Raw genomic sequence first — 19,706 nt, forward strand, 5'->3', positions numbered from 1 at the left:
ATTTATTAAAGTTTTTTGAGGATGTAACACAAGTAGAGTGGATATAGGGGTACCAGTAGATGTAGGGGTGTGTTTGGATGTCAAAAAGGCATTCAGTATGGTGCCACATAAAAGGTTACTGCAGAAGATAATGAGTTCATGGTGTTGGGTATGATATATTAGCATGGATATAGGACTGGTTAACTAACAGGAAACAGAAAGTCAGGACGATTGGGTCATTTTCGGGTTGGCAAACAAACGCGTGGGGTGACCCCTGGATCGGTGCTGAGGCCTCAACTATTTATGGTCTATATTAGTGACTTAAAGGGACTGACTGTATTGTAGTCAAATTTTCTGATAGATAGATATGTAGGAAAGCAAGTCGTGAGGAGAATACAAAGAGTCTGCAAAGGGGTATAGATTGGTTAAGTGAGTGGGCAAAAATTTGGCAGATGGAGTATAATGTGGGAAAATCTGAGGTTGACCCCTTTGGCAGAACAGGATGGTGTCAAGCTTCTCGAGTGTTGTTTGAACTGCACTCATACAGGCACGAATATACTTGCATTGGAAGCAGTTCAGAGAAGGTTCGGAAGGTTAATTCCTGCAATGAAAAGGTTGTCTTATGAGGAAAGGTTTAGCAGGTTGGGCCTATGCTCATTGGAGTTTAAAAGAATGAGAGATGGTCTTGCTGAAAACACACAAGATTCTGAAGGGGATTGACAGAGTAGATGGTACCTCTTGTGAGAGAATCTAGAACTAGGGGGCACAGTTTAAAAATAAGGGGTTTCCCATTTAAGGTGGAAATAAGGAGGAATTTCTTCTCTGAGGATTGCTCTCTGAGAATTCTCTTCCACAGGAGAGCAGAGGAGGCTGGGTCATTGAATATACTGAAGACTGAGTTAGACAGATTTTTGACTGACAAGGGAGTTATGGGGGTGGCAGGCAGGAAAGTGGGGTTCAGGCCACGATCAGATCAGCCATAATCTTACTGAATTGTAGAGTAGGCTTGATAGCTCAAATGGTCTACTCCTGGCTCCTATTTCTCATGATCATATTAATAGATTGCTCAAAAGTTCCAGTTGCTGACAGCGAACAACAGGGGTAGATACATTCTCAAGGTAATGTGCTTTAACATAATGCAACTGCTTATAGATAATAGTCAACCAGTACATACCTTCCCTCTCCTCCCCAGGCCCCATTGGGCGTAACCATGACTTCCCTGATGGTATCCGTCTCACTGTTATAAATCATCAGTTTCAGCGGCTTTCCTTCAAAGGCCTCAATCAGATTGAAAAAATCTTCAGTCTAGTTAAGGGAAAACAGATTTTTTTTTTTTAGAAAAAGTTTCCCACTTCTTCCTATCATTTCTTTCACACAAAAACACTGATCAAAAGCTGATGCAGGTGAGATTCAACCATCATTTTTTGTTTTCCCGCACACAGATCAATTCATAAAAAGACAGATGAATTCTTTTGGGAACTCAGTTGGATAGATGTGCTGCCCCCTGGTGCAAAACTGTGGAGTGCTGAGGAATGAATGTGTTTTATTTATTCGTTCAGAGAATGAGAGCATCACTAGCAAGGCTGGCATTTATTGTCCATCCCCCAGTTGCCATCGGGAAAGTGGTAGTGAGCCACCTCTTTGAACCTTAGCATTCCAAGTGGTGAAGGTATTCCCACGGTGCTATTAGGGATGGAGCTCCAGATTTCTGACCCAGCGAATAACTCAACAGTTCAGGTACTTGCGTTCATAGAAAGGACTCCTGGAGCAGGTATCTTCGAGGTCTGTGGGGTTCTGCATTCCTACAGCCACAGGAATTACTACAGGAGTCAGTGGCCGGCAAAAAAGAGCTGCTGCTCCCTTCCAACCCAGCTGCTCTTGTCTTCAACTCCGAAGTCAGTCAGGCTTGGCAACTAGGCGTTAAGCACTTCAAATCTGTAAACTGCTAAATAACAAATTCTCAGCTGCTTACAGTCAGGTGCCTTTTAAACAAGTCAGCTAATACGCGGCTCTAGGTTCCCAGTGTCTCAGAATCTAACTTGCAGAAAACAGCCTCTGAGGTGGAATCAGGTTTCCAGGACCACAAATGCCACGTGACTAGGGTGAATTCTTTCTACTCTGGCCCTTCAGTAGCTCAGAAATTTCAGCTGGCGATAGTAGCAAACATTTGATACATTTTGTATTGTGACATCATGAATGGGTTAACGTCGGCACTAGAATAGTGCACAAAGAAATGTGCGTGAACACGTTAAGCATTAATCCCTCAACATCAGCAAAGGCAATTTCAAAGCAAACATGACTTACCTATAATAACCCAAGATCAACACGACGACAACCACCCCTGCATCCCACCAAACCCCAGAAAAACTTTCCTCGTCACAGTTTCAACATTTGCTGATGACAAGAAAAACTTGGAAGTACTGTGAACTGAGAGGAGGATAGTGACTTCAAGAGGACAGAATGGCCGGACACATGGCAGATGAAATTTAATGTAGAGAAGTGTGAAGTGATATATTTTGGTAGGAAGAACAAGTGAAGACAATATAAAATAAAGGATACAATTCTATAGTTGGTGCAGGAGCAGAGGAAGCTGGGAGTATATGCACACAAATCACTGAAGGCAAGTTGAGAAAATAGTTAAAAAGGCACATGAGGACCCTGGGCTTTATAAATAGCAGCTCAATACTAAGGAATGGAGCCTGAGTTCCAACTCCCCCAGTTAGATCTATTGTACACACCATGTCACTATCTTTGGCGTATTTGTTTTCATTTCAGTGTTAGTCAGGGGCCCAACTTAACCCAGAGATGAAGTAGAGGGATATTGTCTGGTGGCAGCCTCATAAAATTACAGCTGATAAGAATCCAGCCTAGTTTGGAGCTCGCTCAAGGGATCTGTTGGAAACTCTCCACCCATCCCGGGTCATTTTTGATTCAAGCATCAGATGTGTTGGTTACGCACTCACTTCTGATTCAGAATGCTGTGGATTCAAGTTCCACTCCGGAGACTTGAGCATGGGGCTCTCTCGCCGCATTAAACCGAGGCCCTGTCTGCCCTCTCAGGTTGACATAAATTATTCCATGGCGCTATTTCAAAGAGCAGCAGGGGAGTTCTCCCAGTTTCCAGTAAAATGTTCATCCTTCAACTAGCATTGCAAACAGACGGTCTAGTGATTCAGCTTATTGTAGTGGTGGGATCTTGCTGTGCACAAATTGGCTGCCGCATTTCCCTTCACTTTGGGAGTACTCCATCGGCTGTGTTGGGAGAGCACTCTGTGCACACTTCCGTCCAGGGCATAGGCAGATCTGTCCAGCAGCACGGTTTAAAAATTTTGAATTCAGACATAAGCCAAGAAATGTTATTTACTTGTCTGGCTGGGAGCTGAACCACAGCTACCAGCCTCAGACAATGGCATAAACGTACCCTGAGAGTTTGTTACCTCTTGCAGCACTTGATCTGCGCCTATAATGTAATCGGTTTGTGGCCTGAGACCTGCCAGGGCTGCCGGAGAATTTAGTTCAACATCCTGTTGGGCAAGAAGAAAAATAAGTGAGGGTGGAGAGGGTTGTTGACCTTCTGTTTGCTGGCAGTGTGACATCCTTTAACTAAAGGTAACACACAGAGCAGCACCAAGTAAAAAAAGGAAAGCAGAATTAATTATATTTTCACAGAACGAGGATATAAACACAAATCAGTAAAACAAAGAAACATTAAACTGTGAACGCTGCTTTAAAGCCCACATGCAGCACCAGTGTGTGATACTCAGTCACATTTTTGCTCCTTTTTGTAAATCCTGTCTTTGTAGTACATTGCTGATTAATACAATCAAAGATTCAACCTCCAATACTGTCATAAAGGGAAACATTAATCCCCTGCCACTACTACTGTACATCGCGGCACATAAATCAACCTGGCATATAATACGATCCTTTTCCTGGCCCCAAAAGTTACGCATTTGTATCTACTTGACGTATAATTCATGTCACGTTATATTCGCATTAGCCCCAATCAGCCTCAAATTTTCTTCTTAAAGGGCATTAGTGAACCAGATGGGTTTTTACAACAATCGGTAATGGTTTCATGGTTGTCATCAGACTTTTAATTCCAGGTTTTTATTGCAGCCATGAGAAGAGATTGGATAGGCTAGGGTTGTTTCCCTTAGAACAGAGGAGGCTAAGGGGTGACCTAATTGAGGCGCACAAAACTACGAGGGGCCTAGGTAGAGTTGACAGGAAAGGCTCGTTTCCTGTAGCTGAGGGGTCAATTCCCAGGGGGCACAGATTTAAGGTGATTGGTAGAAGGATTAGAGGGGACATGAGGAAAAACTTTTTCACCCAGAGGGTGGTGAGCGTCTGGAATTTATTGCCTAAATTGGTGGTTGATGCTGAAATGCTCAATTCATTTAAAAGGTACCTGGATCTGCATCTGAAGTGCTGTAACCTGCCAGGCTATGGACCAGGTGGAAAGTGGGATTAAAATGAGAAGAAAGAAAAGTTTATTTTTTCTCTTTTTGGCCAGCACAGACACAATGGGCTGAATGGCCTCTTTCTGCACTGTCACTTTTCTATGGTTCTAAGAGGTCAGAATTGGAGGAATGCAGAGTACTTGGTGCATTTTAGGGCTGGAAGTTGTTCCAGGGATAGGGAGAGGGTGAGGCCATGGAAGGATTTGAACACAAGTTCCAGAATTTTGAATTAGAGGTGTTGCCAGCCTGGGAGTTGCTGTAATAAAAGCAAAACATTGCAGATGCTAAAAAAGCTGAAATAAAAGCAGTTCTGAAGAAGAGTCATATTGGGCTCGAAATGTTTAACTCTGTTTCTCTCTCCACAGATGCTGCCAGATCTGCTAAGTTTTTCTAGCAGTTTCTGTTTTTATTATATGGGACCTACTGTAGTTCAGCGAGCTCACATTGAAGTGGAAGAAGGGAGTCCAGTCAGGAGAGCACTGGAATAGCTGATGCTCAAATAATCATTCCCTATTAAGAAGTTTGAAAAATCTGCATGGTTATAACAATTTAGTCCTTGTTTTTGCTCTAAGGCACTACTAAGTTCCATTTAAACAGATAATTGGGGTAGGGTTTGTTTTCATGTGTACTCACCAGCACGTGCCAGATGTGTTCATGCGCACCTTCAAAGCTGCAGAAGCGAACACTAGCTCCTAACAGGCCCTGTCCACCCCACATGTTATTGGGGACAACTTCCACCTCCCGGACCCTTGCAGCTTTCATGTTGTACACTTCCAGCTTCACTGGCTTCTCCACATTGACAATCAGCAGGTCCTTAAAAGTGTCATTATCCTTGTTCTGGAAAATGAAAATTATTATTATTTTTTTTTTAAAAAAACACTTTTTAGTTAATTATTTGCAAAGTTGAATTGGGTTTCTTCAGGAAACTGCAGATGGACTGATAACATAAATAAAAAAGGCTAATGGAATGCTGGCCTTTTATCTAGAGGAATAAAAGCAAAATATTGTGGACGTTGGAGATCTGAAATAAAAACAGGAAGCGCTAGAAAAACTCAGCAAGTCTGGGAGCATCTGTGGAGTGAAACAGAGTTAACGTTATGCGCCCTATATGACTCTTTTTTGGAACTCCAGTTCTGAAGAAAAATATTCATATTGGACCCGAAACATTAACACTCTGTTTCTCTCTCTACAGGTGCTGCCAGACCAGCTGAGTTTTTCCAGCACTTTCTGTTTTTCTATTCTATCTAGAGTTTTCAAATAAAAGGGGGTCAAAGTCATGCTACAGATATACAAGGCCTGGTTAAACTACACTTGGATCCTAAGGTCTAAGAAATAGGAGTAGGCCATTTGGCCCCTTGAGCCTGCTCTGCCATTCAATAAGATTGTGACTGATCTGATTGCGACTTTTAACTCCATTTTCCTGCCAACCACCGCGTAACTCTTGACTCCCTTGTGAATCAAAAATTTGTCTTGAATATATTCAATGACCATATATATATTGAATATATTCAATGAACTGCTCCCTTGGGAAAAGAATTCCAAATATTAATGATCATCAGGGAAGACATTTCTCCTCCCCCTAGTTCTAGATACCCCTACGAAGGGAAAGATCCTCTCAGCATTTACTCTGTCAAGCCCCCTCAGAATCTTATATGTTTCAATAAAGTTGCCTCTCATTCTTCTACACTCCAGGGAATATAGGTCCAACCTTTCCTCATAAGGCAACCCCTTCATTCCAGAAATCAGACTAGTGAACCTTTTCTGAACTGCTTCCAATGTATGTATACCCCTCTTTAAGTAAGGAGACCGAAACTGTACACAATACTCTAGATGCGGTCTTATCAATACCCTGTACAGTTGTAGCAAGACTTCGCTACTTTTATACTCCACCCCATCTTGCAATAAAGCAGTACAGTTCTGTGCACCATACCTTAGGATAGATATAATGGCCTCGAAAGGAGTGCAATTGAGATTTATTAGAATGGATTCCAAGGACTAAATTACAAGAGGAGATTTTATAAACTAGGGCTGTATTTCCTGGAAATTAGAAGATTGCGGAGTGGTTTGACCAAAGTTTTCAAGATATTATTGGTACTGATAGAGAAGCTATTTCCACTGGTTGGGAAGTCTATGTCACAACTTAGGTAGCCAGGCAGTGAAGGATAAGTTGGAGCCTATTCTCTATACAATTACAAGCTTATATTTACAGATACAAACACTGCATATCGTACACCTCCAACCCAACAACCATAATTTCAGCCTGCTCCTATATATGTGAGCACAGGTGAATCCCCAATGAATGTCCACCACCGGAATACAATTAAACACCCAATTACTGTACAATCAACAGTCTCGGAGACAAAGCCAGACCTTTCGGAGGCTCTTCCACATTCAAAGGGTGGTAGAGGTTTGGCACTCTGCTTGGCAAACAGCACTTACTGCTAGATCAATTGTTAATTTTAAAATGGAGGTTGATAGATTTTTTTTTAAACCAAATATATTAAAGGATATGGGGAAAAGGCAGGTAGGTGGAGTTAGGTCACAGATCAATCATGAGCATATTGAATGACAGAATGGGATTGAGGGGCCAAATGTTCCTAAATGCTCGTGAGGGTTTTCCCGATACCATGTATTTTTACATCCCCCCCCCCCGCAATAAAGGGTAAAAGTGTGGCTCCAAATCATAACTGGTCTGCATCAGGATCATCTCCCTTCAAAAGGAAACCATAAGTGGTGGAAATTTTAAATACAATCTTAGAATACTAAAGCTATAAAGGAGCTCTGGCAACATCTGTAATGGGAACAGACAGCCATTGCTTTGGAGAGAGAGAAAAAAAAAAGCTCTTCTTCCTCTCAAGTCTGAATGTTTAGGCAATTCTTAGGATACCTACTGAGCCCTGATTCCTCTTCAGTTCATGACCATCTCTCCACCTAGCCTCACATCCAATGGGCACATACACTGCATGAATAATGCTGACAGAGCCAAGGATGAAGTTGAAAAATTCCTAGAAGACTTAGTAGGTTCGGCGCTCAAAAGTGTCCAACCCAACACAGAGCTGCAAACAATGAAGCCAACAGAATACTGAACAATATAACTGAAACAGAACGCAAGAAAGAGCAGGTCATGATCAAACTCTACTGAGCTCCGGTTAGACCACAGCTCGAGTACTACCACAAAGTCTGGTGTTACCAAGGCTATATTCTAAGAACTTCCCTTGTAATGGGGTTGAGCAATGTAGCTGTAAAAGCCATCTTGCACAGATGTGAGCAGTGGGTCATTTTTAACAGCAATCTTTCAGTTCTAATAATGTCGATCATGATATAGTTTAGACGAGTAGGGAAAATGAGTTCTGATTACTTGTAGAATTTGACATTTGTTCAATGTTAAGGAGTTTTAAGATATGTAGAACAGTGGGGGGGGGGGCGCTGTGGGGAGAAGAATTTTCTTTCAAAAGAGAGAGAGAGTTGTCATGATCTGGAAAGCACAACTTGAAAGGGTGAAGGAATCAGATTCAACTGTAAATTTCAAAAAGGGATTGAATAAATACTTGAAGAGGAAAGATTTGGAGGGCAACAAGGAAAAAGCGAGAGAGCAGTGCTAGCTCTTTCAAACAGGTGGCACAGGCACCATGGGCCATGTGAGCTCCTCTTGTTCTGTATTATTCTATTGTCAGACACCAGGTAGAACACTAAAACATCGTCACTGTACAGTGCTACAAGGCTGATTCTCAGCCTTATGAGATCTCAGTTACGAGGAAAGACTGGAAATACTTTGGTTCTTCTGGCTCCATAGGAGAAGTCCCAAGAAGTGATCTGATAGAGGTATACAAGAGTGAGAGCTCTATGGAAAAGATTAATCCAGAAAATTTACCTCAAATTAAATTGAGAGCAGGGCAAAGGATCATAGATGATATTCCCCTTAAATTCTGTCCGCTGCATGTGACTGGCTTGTTGCACTGTGTGGTCCCTTTAAGATTGACATAGTTATCTTTCAGGGAACAATCCTGTGTGCCCTGTGTGGCACATTACAGATTGCTACACAGCTTTGCACTCGCATATAGGTTTAAATGTGTAACAGCCAACTACAGGACTAATTGCTCGTCAAAAAACGTGAGTTACAATTATGAGAATCCAGGAATTATTCAAGAACCAACTGGAGTTTGAAACAGGGTGCTTTTAGGGTCACTGAATGCATGGGCTGAATAGACCCCTTCATCAGTAATTGCCTGATGATCTTATGAAAAGGCCGTAATTCAAAGCCTTCCTGCCTGCACAAAGGTGCTCTCTCTCAAAAAAAAGTAATTTTTCTTTGTAAGGTACGGTACCCACATCTTACCACAACTGTACAGCAATTTTTTAAAAAAATTCTTTCATGGGATGTGGGTGTCGCTGGAAAGACCAGCATTTATCATAGCAGAGGCACAATGTACCAAAGGTAGTGACTTATCACCAAAGGAAACCTTCCACAACAGTGTCACTGGTAAGGGTGGATGCCTAAAATGTTCATACTATGTTCCCTTGAACGCTCAAGAGTCGAATTATAGATTTTTTTCTGTCCAAACACAGGTTGTGTCTGGAGACACCATTTTGATGCACAGAATAGTTGGTGATCACTAACGATGGTGGTAGGAACAATATAGCGCAAAACGTTAAAAGTATCACCGCAGAATCATATCGGGTAACATAAAAGCATTAGCTAAAGTGCAACTTATCCAATATGTCTGGTGACAGCAATTGTATCTGTGTTTTAAAAGCCTCTGGTAAACCAAAAATTAATTAAAACGCGTCTGTATCTCTTACACAAGCAAGACTTACCAGCCTAGTATTTCCTATGGCGAGGATGAAGTCAAAGAATGGCTCCAAGCCTGCAATTTGGGCTGGGGAGTTATCTTGTATCTGCAACAAAAAAAGGTAAAAACATAAAATACCACATCGAAACTTGAATTCCGTATTTTATCCTGAGACCAGCTGTAATGTAGATCAGGCCATTTCAGCATGTTTTCCCTATTGTTCTAAATTGTAGGCCTCTTTTTAAAAACTCATTACCAGACAATTGGGTGTCACTGGCAAGGCAGGAATGTTTTGCCCATCCCTAGTTGCCCGCCACCTTCCTGAACCACTGCAGACCGTGTGGTGAAAGTGTTCCCACAGTGTGCTTGGGTGGTGAGTTCCAGGATTCTGACTGGACTACGATGAAGAATGGCCTGCACATATAACTTAACCAGGTTCAAAACAACTTGTCCATGCGTGAGCAGGCCTCACATTCCCCTCGATTCAGAACTCACCTGTATGCCTGATTATTTGGTCAGTGTCATAATCCTAATGTAGCAATGAAACCTCTAGCTCTTGGCGTTGAAAAAACACCCTCTACCACTTATTGTTTGTGCATTAGAGACAGGAAAAATGTCTCTGTTCGATCCAACCTACATAAAGGTGATACCTTGTGCATTATAATTTACACATTACTTAATCTGCCCAAAACCATGTAATAAGACCATAAGACATAGGAGCAGAAATTAGGCCATTCGGCCCATCGAGTCTGCTCTGCCATTCAATCATGGCTGATAAGTTTCGCAACCCCATTCTCCCACCTTCTCTCCTGGGAGGTGATTCTCACTCCCAATTTCAGCAGCTTTTTCGAGGGGTGAGGTGGGGGAAGTGTGTTTCGGATTTCCACTACCTTTTATGTCAAGAAGTGCTTCCAGACATCACCCCTGAACGGCCTAGCTCTATTTTTAAGGATAAGCCCCCTTGTTCTGGACTCCTCCAACAGAGAAAATAGCTTCTCTCTATCTATCCTATCAACCCCTTTCATCATCATAAACACCTCAATTAGATCACCCCTTAATCTTCCATACACTATAGATTACAAGCACCCTTCCCACGTAATTTAATCATTTTAGCCCTGGTATCATTCTGGTGAATCTACATTGCACTCCATTCAAGGCCAATATATCCTTCCTGAGCATTAGTACCCAGAACTGAATAAAAGCAAAATACTGCAGAAGCTGGAAATCTGAAACAAGAACAAAAATTGCTGGAAAAACTCAGCAGGTCTGACAGCATCTGTGGAGAGAAAGACAGAGTTAACGTTTTGAGTCCGTATGACTCTTCTTCAGAGCTAAGAGAAGTGGAAATGTGATGAAATATAAGCTGGTTGAGGGGGGTGGGACAGGTAGAGCTGGATAGAGGGCCAGTGATAGGTGGAGGCAAAGGAGAGATTGCCAAAGGTGTCATAAACAAAAGGTGAAAGGGGTGTTGACAATGGCGATATTAGCTAAAGGATGTGCTAATGGTAACATTAAGGGTGGAAAGCAGGATGAGCAAGTGACAAATGGCCCTATTATTTTTTTATTATATATTTTTCTTTTCCCACCAATTTCTATTATTATTTTTAAAATTTATTTCCATTCATTGTTTTATACCCACCTTTTAGCCTCTTTCAATCCCCTCCCCCCACCCTATCTCCACTAGGGCCATCTGTCACTTGCTCATCCTGCTTTCCACCCTTAATGTCACCATTAGCACATCCTTTAGCTAATATCACCACTGTCAACACCCCTTTGACCTTTTGTTTATGACACCTTTAGCAATCTCTCCTTTGCCTCCACCTATCACTGGCCCTCTATCCAGCTTCACCTGTCCCACCCTACCTTAAACAGCTTATATTTCACCACATTTTATTTATCTTTAGTTCTGATGAAGTCATACGGACTCAAAATGTTAAATCTGTCCTTCTCTCCACAGATGCTGTCAGACCTGCTGAGTTTTTCCAGCAATTTTTGTTTTTGACCCAGAACTGAATGTTGCACTCATTTTTTTAAAATCTATCCACTAGTTTTTAGTGATTTCTGTACATGGGCCCATAAATCTCTCTGCTCTGAGCTTCTCACCATTTATACTAAAGTCTGATCTATCTTTATGATGTCTATACTCAAGGAAATGAGAAATGCAGGACAGCATGCCAGAAGCACATCAGGCACACCTAAATATGAGGTCAAGGCTTGGAAATGCTACAACATAATTGCTTGGCTTGCAAAACAATGGAAGGAGCATGTGACTGACAGAGCTAAGCAAACCCACAACCAATGGATCAGACCAAAGTTCTGCAGTTCTGCCACAGCCATGAATGGCGGTGGACAATTAAGCAACTAACACAAGCATTCCCATTCTCAACAATGGGGGAAGCCCAGCAGGTCAGTACAAAGACAAGTCTGAAACATTCACCACCATCTTCAGCCAGAAGTGCTGAGTGGATGATCCACCTCAGCCTCCTCTGGAGGTCCCCAGCATCACAGAGGCCAGTCTTCAGCCAATTCAATTCACCCCACGTGATATCAAGAAACGGCTGAAGGCACTGGATACTGCAAAGGCTATGGGCCCTGACAACATTCCAGCAATAGCACTTAAGATTTGTGCTCCAGAACTACTAGCACCACTATCCAAGCTGTTCCAGTACAGCTACAACAATAGCATCTATCTGGAAGTGTGGATAAATGCCCAGGTATGTCCCATCCACAAAAAGCAGGACAAATCCAACCTGGCCAATTACCACCCCAACCCCGTCTACTCTCGATCATCAGCAAAGTGATGGAAGGGGTCATCAACAGTGCTATCAAGTGGCACTTACTCAGCACTAACCTGTCCACCAATGTTCAGTTTGGGTTTCAGCAGGACCGCTTGGCTCCAGACCTCATTACAGCCTTGATCCAAACATGGACAAAAGAGCGGAATTCCAGGGGTGAAGTGAGAGTGACTGACATTGACATCATGGCAGCATTTGACAGAGTGTAACATCAAGGAGCCCTAGCAAAACTGGAGTCAATGCGAATCAGGGGGAAAATTCTCCACTGGTTGGAGCCATACCCAACGCAAAGGAAGATGGTTATGGTTGTTGGACATCAATCATCTCAGTCCCAGAGCATCACTGGAGTTCTTCTGGGTAGTGTCCTAGGCCCAACCATCTTCAGCTGTGGTGAGACGTGGGGATGTTCACTGAAGATTGCACAATGTTCAGTATCATTCATGACTCCTTAGATACTGAAGCAGTCCATGTCCAAATGCAGAAAGACCTGGACAACATTCAAGCGTGTGCTGATAAGTAGAAAGCAACATTTGCGCCACTCAAGTGCCAGGCAATGATCATCTCCAACAAGAGAGAATCTAACCATCTCCCCTTGACTTTCAGTGGCATTACCATCACTGAATCCCCATCAACATCCTGAGGGTCACCATTGTTACTCACAATAAGAGGTTGTGGCGGAAGAATTAATCCAGGCAGGTCTCTTGGTTAAAGCTGGTTTATTTCCAAGACAATTCCTCAGTGCCACTAACTTTCTAGTAGCTTCCACACAAAGTGTTCCAGCTGTACCTTTTTATTCTATTCAGTTGGAATAATTAATGCCCATCACCTGTTTAACTACCAATTGGTTTTAACAAGATGATTGCCATATTAACAACCATTGATCAGAAAAGCAAGTGGAATTGCCATATAAATACTGTGGCTACAGCTGTGGCTCAGTTCATAGCACCCTCACCTTTGAATCAGAAGGTTGTGGGTTCATGTCCCACTCCCGGAAACCAAGAACTGTGAATGTACTCGAAAGAGTTACATGCGATCTGTTGATAACTCGAAAGAGTTACAATAGATTAGAAGCTGGGAATTCACCTCCTGATTCCCCAAAGCCTGTCCACCATCTACAACGCACGAGTCAGGAGTGTGATGGAATACTCTCAACTTGCCTGGATGATTCAGCTCCAGTACTCAGCTCGGCACCATCCAGGACAAAGCAGCCCACTTGATTGGCACACCACCTACCATCTTAAACATTCAATCCCACCATTACCAACACACAGTAGCAGCAGTGTGTGCCATCTACAAGACGCAGAAAACACACAGTAGCAGCAGTATGTGCCATCTACAAGACGCAGAAACTCACCAAGTCACTTTCGACAGCACATTCAAAATGCAGAACCTCGGCAGCCTAGAAGTTCAAAGGTAGCAGACACATTGGAACACCTCCACCTGAAATTTCCCCTCTGAAGCACACAAAATCCTGACTTGGAACTATTTTGCCATTCCTTCACTGTCACTGGAACTTCCACCTAAACAGTACTGTCAGTGTACCGACACCACATCGACTGCAGTGGCTCAAGGCAGCTCACCACCAAGGGCAACTGGGGATGGGCAATAAATGCTGGCCTTGCCAGCAATGCTCACATCACATGAACGAATAAAAAACAACCCAAGTTTGCACCTTCTACTTTGGAGATAATTCTGTTTAATGTTTCTATCTACATGAATATCGGGTTCCTATTTGCTTGACGGTTGCTAAAAACCAAAAATCAAGACCTAGCCGGAAGCACATTTGAGGCACAGCGCCTCCTAATACTGGACCAAGAACAGCACAGGATGAGTTATCTGATCCTGACCCAAGGCTGGAACCGTTACAGAGCACGTATGAAACCTAAATCCTCCCAGTCCTACAAACAAGTGAGACCATCAGCTCTGACTCTCCAATCGTGCTTCGCGTTGACTTCACCAGTCTCACCTCAAGTCAGCCAAACACGAGCAGCAGTCAAGATGAAAGTTCCTAAAAACACCTACTTCCCGTAGGGGTACACTTCCCTGGGCAATGCTGTCCATCCTACATTCCAACAGCGTTCACATTTCATGTAGTTCGTTTGCCCCTGTGGGACCTCTTGAAAAAGGTGTTATACAAAAGTAGTCCATCTTTTACTATAGGAGACTAGTCTTGTGTGACCCGAGATAACGAATATTAGCAGGCGATGCAACAACAACTTACACTTATATAGTTCCTATAATATAATAATGTCCCAAGGTGCTTCAAAGGAGTGTTATGAGGCAAACACTGACACCTAGCCGCATAAAGAGATAGGAGGACAGAAAGCCAATAGCTTGATCAAAGAGTTTTAAGCGCTGTCTTAAAGAAGCAAAGAGAGGTAAAGAGATTTAAAGAGGGAATTCCAGAGCTTAGGACCTTGGCAGCTGAAGATATGGTGGAGCGATTAAAATTGGGATGCTCAAGAGGCAAGAATTAAAGAAGCACAGATATCTTGGAGGGCTGTGGACTTGGAGGAAACCTCAAGAGTGAGAATTTTAAAAGCGAGGGTTGCTTATGCAGGAACCAACGTAGGTCAGCGAGCATGGGATGAAGCGTGAACAGGAGTTAAGGCAAGTATGGACGCAGGCAGCAGAGTATGGGTGAGATTAAGTTTACAGAGGGTAGAATGTGGGAGGCCAGCCAGTGGGAGGAGTGTGTTGGAACAATCCAGTCTGGAGGTAACAAAGACATGGGTGAACGTTTTAGCGGATGAACTGCAGCAGGGACAAAGTTACAGAGCTGCAAATAGGCAGTCCTCGTGTGGTCAGAAGCTCATCTCAAGGTCAAACATGACACTATGGTTACAGCTGTGGAAAGTCACTAACCGAGCATAGCCCTGGACTCCAGAGTGAGTGTGCGTGTGTGCGCGCGCACAGGCTACAGAGTCCAAGCAGAGTCAGGAGTGAGAACCCCGACTTATTTTCTCTTTCATCCAAAGTTTGGAAATTACTAAGAGTGCACAACGCCCACCCTTGGTTCATCTCAAAATGGGGTGAAGCAAAGTCAGATTGGACAGGAGATAAATCTGGAACTTTCTTGGTCTCCATCTCCACACTGCTTATTCCATTTTGACTACAGACACTGGAGTTACTGGCAGTCACGGGCAGGTGGGCACCAGTGTTCCTCCATAGTGATGCAGATGCCTGCCTGTTTATGTAAATGAGGTCTCCACCCACTGACCCCCTGAGACTCTGGTCTGGGCAGAGGATGTGAGCCGAGGGCAGTGTTCTCAATTTTGTGTCAGCTGTGGCTCAACCGATAGCGCCCCTCACCTCTTGGTCTCAAGGTTCTGGGTTCAAGCCCTACTCCAGGGCTCGAGCACAAAAATCAAGGCTGACACTCCAGTACAGTACTGCACTGCCGGTCAGAGGTGCCATCTTTCGTTTGAGATGTGGATGTAAAAGATCCCATGGCAAGATTTCAAAGAAGAGCAGGGGAGTTATCCAGGTGTCCCGGCCAATATTTATTTCACACATAAAAACAAATTATCTGGTCATTATCACATTGCTGTTTGCAGGAGTTTGCTGCACACAAATTGGCTGCATTTCCTACATTACAACGGTTACTATAATTTAAAAGTGCTTCATTGGCTGTAAAGCACTTTGAGACATCCTGTGGTCGCTATATAAATGCAAGTTTTTCTTTTTTTTTTACTTAACATCTAAGCTGCCAGCCTCTACAGCCCTCTGCGGTAAAGAATTCCACAGATTAACTACCCTCAGAAGAAATTCCTCCTCATCTTTGTCTTAAATGGGTGCCCCCTCACTCTGAGATTATGCCCTCTGGTCCTAGACTCTCCCACAAGGGGAAACAACTTCTCAGCATCTACCCGGTCAAGCCCCCTAAGAATCTTATATGTTTCAATAAAGTCGCCTCTCATTCTTCTAAATTCCAACGAGTACAAGCCCAACCTACTCAACCTCTCCTCATAAGAAAATCCCTCCATACCTGGGATCAACCTAGTGAACCTTCTCTGGACTGCCTCCAATGCCAGTATGTCTTTCCTTAGATAAGGGGACTAAAGCTGTTCACAGTATTGTAGTTGTGGTCTAACTAGTGCCTTGTATAGTTTTAGCAAGACTTCCCTATTTTTATACTCCATTCTCTTTGAAATAAAGGCCAACATTCCATTTGCCACAACAAAAATAATAATACCTGGAAAAACTCAGCAGGTCTAACAGCATCTGCGGAGAGGAACACAGTTAACGTTTCGAGTCCGTATGACTCTTCAACAGAACTAAGGAAAAATAGAAGAGAGGTGAAATGGTTTAAGGGGGGGTGGGACAAGTAGAGCTGGATAGAGGGCCAGTGATAGGTGGAGATAGCCAAAAGATGTCATAGACAAAAGGACAAAGAGGTGTTGAAGGTGGTGATATTATTTAAGGAATGTGCTAATAGGTGACATTAAGGGTAGAAAGCAGGATGAGCAAGGTACAGATAGCCCTAGTGGGGGTGGGAAGGGATCGAAATAGGCTAAAAGGTAGAGATAAAACAATGGATGGAAATACATTTAAAAATAATGGAAATAGGTGGGGAAAGAAAAATCTATATAAATTATTGGAAAAAAGGGGGATCGGAAAGGCGGTGGGGATGGGGGTGAGAGTTAATTTGCCTTACCTCTTATCTGCTGAACTTGTATGTTAGCTTTTTGAGATTCATGTACAAGGATTCCTAAATCCCTGTACTGCAGCTTTCTGCAGTCTTTCTCCATTTAAATAATATTCAGCTTCTCTATTCTTCCTGCTAAAGTGCATAACCTCACATTTTCCCACATTACACTCCATCTGCCAAGTTTTTGCCCACTCACTTAACCTGTCTATATCCCTCTGCAGGCACTTTGTTTCATCCTCACCACTTGCCTTCCCACCTATTTTTGCGTCATCCGCAAACTTGGCGATAGTACATTCATTTCCCTCATCCAAGTCATTAATATATATTGTGAATAAAGGCGGCCCCAGCACTGATCCCTGTGGCACTCCACTAGTTACACCGATTTTTTATCCATAATGCCTTATTCCAGTTTACAACATATGCCTGAATTTTTCCAACACGCCTCGTGACTCACCTCTTCTTGCATACCGGTTGCTTCCTGAAACCCACAAATACACCAGCTACTGCATTTCACCTATCTGGCGCCACACATCTCAAATCATGTTTGTCAAACACCCAACCTTTAAGAAATTGAGGCCTCAATGAACCTATATATCCCCAAACGCTCACTAACTTCACCTTGAATTACGGACTCTGAAATTTCACACACCACTTCGGTGGGACTAACTTCTCCATGGTTACCTGACTTTACCTCTGCTTTCTTTAACAAAGGTGCCACATCAGCAAACCCCTAGACTCCAGCACTGAGGAGTTTGTGGATATTTCACAAGTTTTCAAAAGCTATCAAACATGACAGGTTCTCCCAAACTCATTCAAAAATGACTTAATGTTCAATGATTTCATATGGTCTTTAATTAAATTAAGGATTTTTTTTTTTTTTAAAGCTAAAAAGCTAATCAACAACCAGCAAAACATTATAGTCTGCATCAGCCAGGTCTATTGGGCTGGTCTGGGGGGGAAAAAATATTTTGCATCTCAAAGTTTTGTTATTTTTAGGCTTTTAATGAATTTCATTTTGGAGAAGGGGGGGAAATTCATTAAAGAAAAGCTTTAAAGCAGCTGAAGCAATAATATATTAAAAATAAAACAACTTTCTTAAATGTTCAGGACTGAGGACAGGTTGCGAATGTGTCGATGTTTCTGTGACTTGCTGACAGCAGCGAGACCCACCTGGAGACAGCTCAGTCCCTCCCGCCCGGCCCTAGGCCCCAGGGTGACCCCCCCGGGAGAGTGACCGGAGCGGCCTCCACTCACACCGGGGGCAGGACCGAGTGATTTACCGGGACACCCGGCCCCCCGCCGGCGGGAGACCCGTAAGTTGCCACCCCCCCCCCCCCGGTATCACCCCGGCCCGGCTCCCCGCCCCTCTTCCTCTACCCACCCCGTACACATGGTAGCCCTCGTTGCTGCTGCTCTGGGAGCCTCCCATCCTCAGGCTCGGTTCCCGCCGGCTCGGTGCTGCTCAGTCGCTCTTACACTTCTCTCCGACCGCCTACTTTTCGTCTCGACCGAGGCCCGACTCCGGCAACATCGCCCCCTCCCGCCCCGACTCCGGCAACATCGCCCCCTCCCGCCCCGACTCCGGCAACATCGCCCCCTCCCGCCCCGACTCCGGCAACGTCGCCCCCTCCCGCCCGACTCCGGCAACATCGCCCCCTCCCGCCCGACTCCGGCAACATTGCCTCCTCCCTTTCGACGCTGGTAATATCGCCCACTCCCTTTCGACTCCGCCAACTTCACCCCTTCCCGCCCGACTCCGGCAACTTCGCCCCCTCCCGCCCGACTCCGGCAACATTGCCTCCTCCCTTTCGACTCCGGGAACATCGCCCCCTCCCGCCCGACTCCGGGAAAATCGCCCCCTTCCGCCCGACTCCGGGAACATCGCCCCCTTCCGCCCGACTCCGGGAACATTGCCTCCTCCCTTTCGACTCTGGTAATATCGCCCACTCCCTTTCGACTCCGGCAACTTCGCCCCTTCCCGCCCGACTCCGGCAACTTCGCCCCTCCCTCCCGACTCCGGCAACGTCGCCCCCTCCTCCCCGACTCCGGCAACGTCGCCCCCTCCCTCACGAATCTGGCAGCATTGCCTCCTCCCTTTCGACTCTGGTAACAGCGCCCCCTCCCGCCCGACTCCGGCAACGTCGCCCCCTCCCGCCCGACTCCGGCCACGTCGCCCCCCCCCCCGCTCTCCAAAGTTGGTCAGTTTGTAAAGTTTTCAAGACGAAAAGCTCTGCCGATAGGCCAATCGTTCCTCCCCGCTCTCTGTCTTGACGCTCTGCGTATGGGCCAATCAGATCCCCTCGCTTTCCGACGCTCTGCTGTCGGCCAATCATTCCGCTCCCTCTCTGTCCACCGCCCCGTCGTTGGCCAATGAGCGACGCGGCCCCGCGTCCTGTTGTGTAGCAACAAGCAGCTGATTAGCAACAGAGAGAAGCGGCGGGTTGTCCGGCAGATCACAGGCAAGGGGCAGTCTCTGGGCCTTGCTCTATAACATGGTTTTTAATGCACCCAATTACTGTAACCTTTTCTGTTTTATATTAGTCTTAGTCACAGTCACAGTCTATTATTATTTCTTTTTCCTTTTGTTTTTCTAACGACAGAATTTGCAGAGGCAAACTCTCAGCTGGAGCATGGCTGACGACCAGTCCATCACTTTGGTATGTTGTAAAGTGAACAAATATGTTGATTCTGTTCCATCTGCATGGTCCAGAGTCGACGGGCCGAAGGGCCTCTTCTGCACTTGTGTGATTCTGTGGTATGGTTATAAGCATGAACACTTGTTTAAGAGTCAAGTTCAACTTTTCTTATCAGATTATGCTGGTTATTTTCAAAGTGTACCCACCCATTCATAAATCCTCTTTACAACAATTCCTTTTATGGTGACTGAATCCACTCAAACCACCCTTGGCCACGTGGGTTTCTATAGTTCTCTGCAACATTTCAGAGACTGTTTTCCACAATTGGTGTGTATATTCTCAAAAACTAGTATCCTGGGCTATAATTATTGATTTACACAGAAAGAGGCCAT

The 19,706-nt window shown here is 44.4% G+C and overlaps 2 protein-coding genes across 3 annotated transcripts in view; one reads left to right on the top strand and one right to left on the bottom strand.

Annotated features, from left to right (window-relative positions):
• The window catches only part of gorasp1b (golgi reassembly stacking protein 1b), a 34,160-nt gene extending 15,953 nt beyond the window's left edge, over window positions 1-18,207 (bottom strand). Inside the window, exons 1-5 of one of the 2 annotated variants that reach the window (XM_078536807.1) lie at window positions 18,060-18,207; window positions 9,258-9,338; window positions 5,076-5,279; window positions 3,417-3,503; window positions 1,154-1,284 (exon numbers count right to left, since the gene is read on the bottom strand). In XM_078536807.1, coding sequence (XP_078392933.1) covers window positions 1,154-1,284; window positions 3,417-3,503; window positions 5,076-5,279; window positions 9,258-9,338; window positions 18,060-18,107 — 551 coding nt within the window. In that variant the 5' untranslated portion in view covers window positions 18,108-18,207. Of the gene's footprint in view, window positions 1-1,153; window positions 1,285-3,416; window positions 3,504-5,075; window positions 5,280-9,257; window positions 9,339-16,684; window positions 16,747-18,059 lie in introns of those variants that run through there. The other variant, XM_078536811.1, reaches the window with a different exon arrangement.
• A 1,073-nt stretch (window positions 18,208-19,280) lies between these two features.
• Window positions 19,281-19,706, top strand: part of ttc21a (tetratricopeptide repeat domain 21A) — a 125,433-nt gene continuing 125,007 nt past the window's right edge. The window contains exon 1 of the mRNA XM_078534881.1: window positions 19,281-19,335. Within this exon, the coding sequence (XP_078391007.1) occupies window positions 19,309-19,335 (27 nt within the window). The 5' untranslated portion in view covers window positions 19,281-19,308. The remainder of the gene's footprint in view (window positions 19,336-19,706) is intronic.

This window comes from Cetorhinus maximus, chromosome 3 (genome assembly GCF_964194155.1).
Source record: "Cetorhinus maximus chromosome 3, sCetMax3.hap1.1, whole genome shotgun sequence".
In the NCBI taxonomy this organism is placed as follows: Eukaryota; Metazoa; Chordata; class Chondrichthyes; order Lamniformes; family Cetorhinidae; genus Cetorhinus; species Cetorhinus maximus.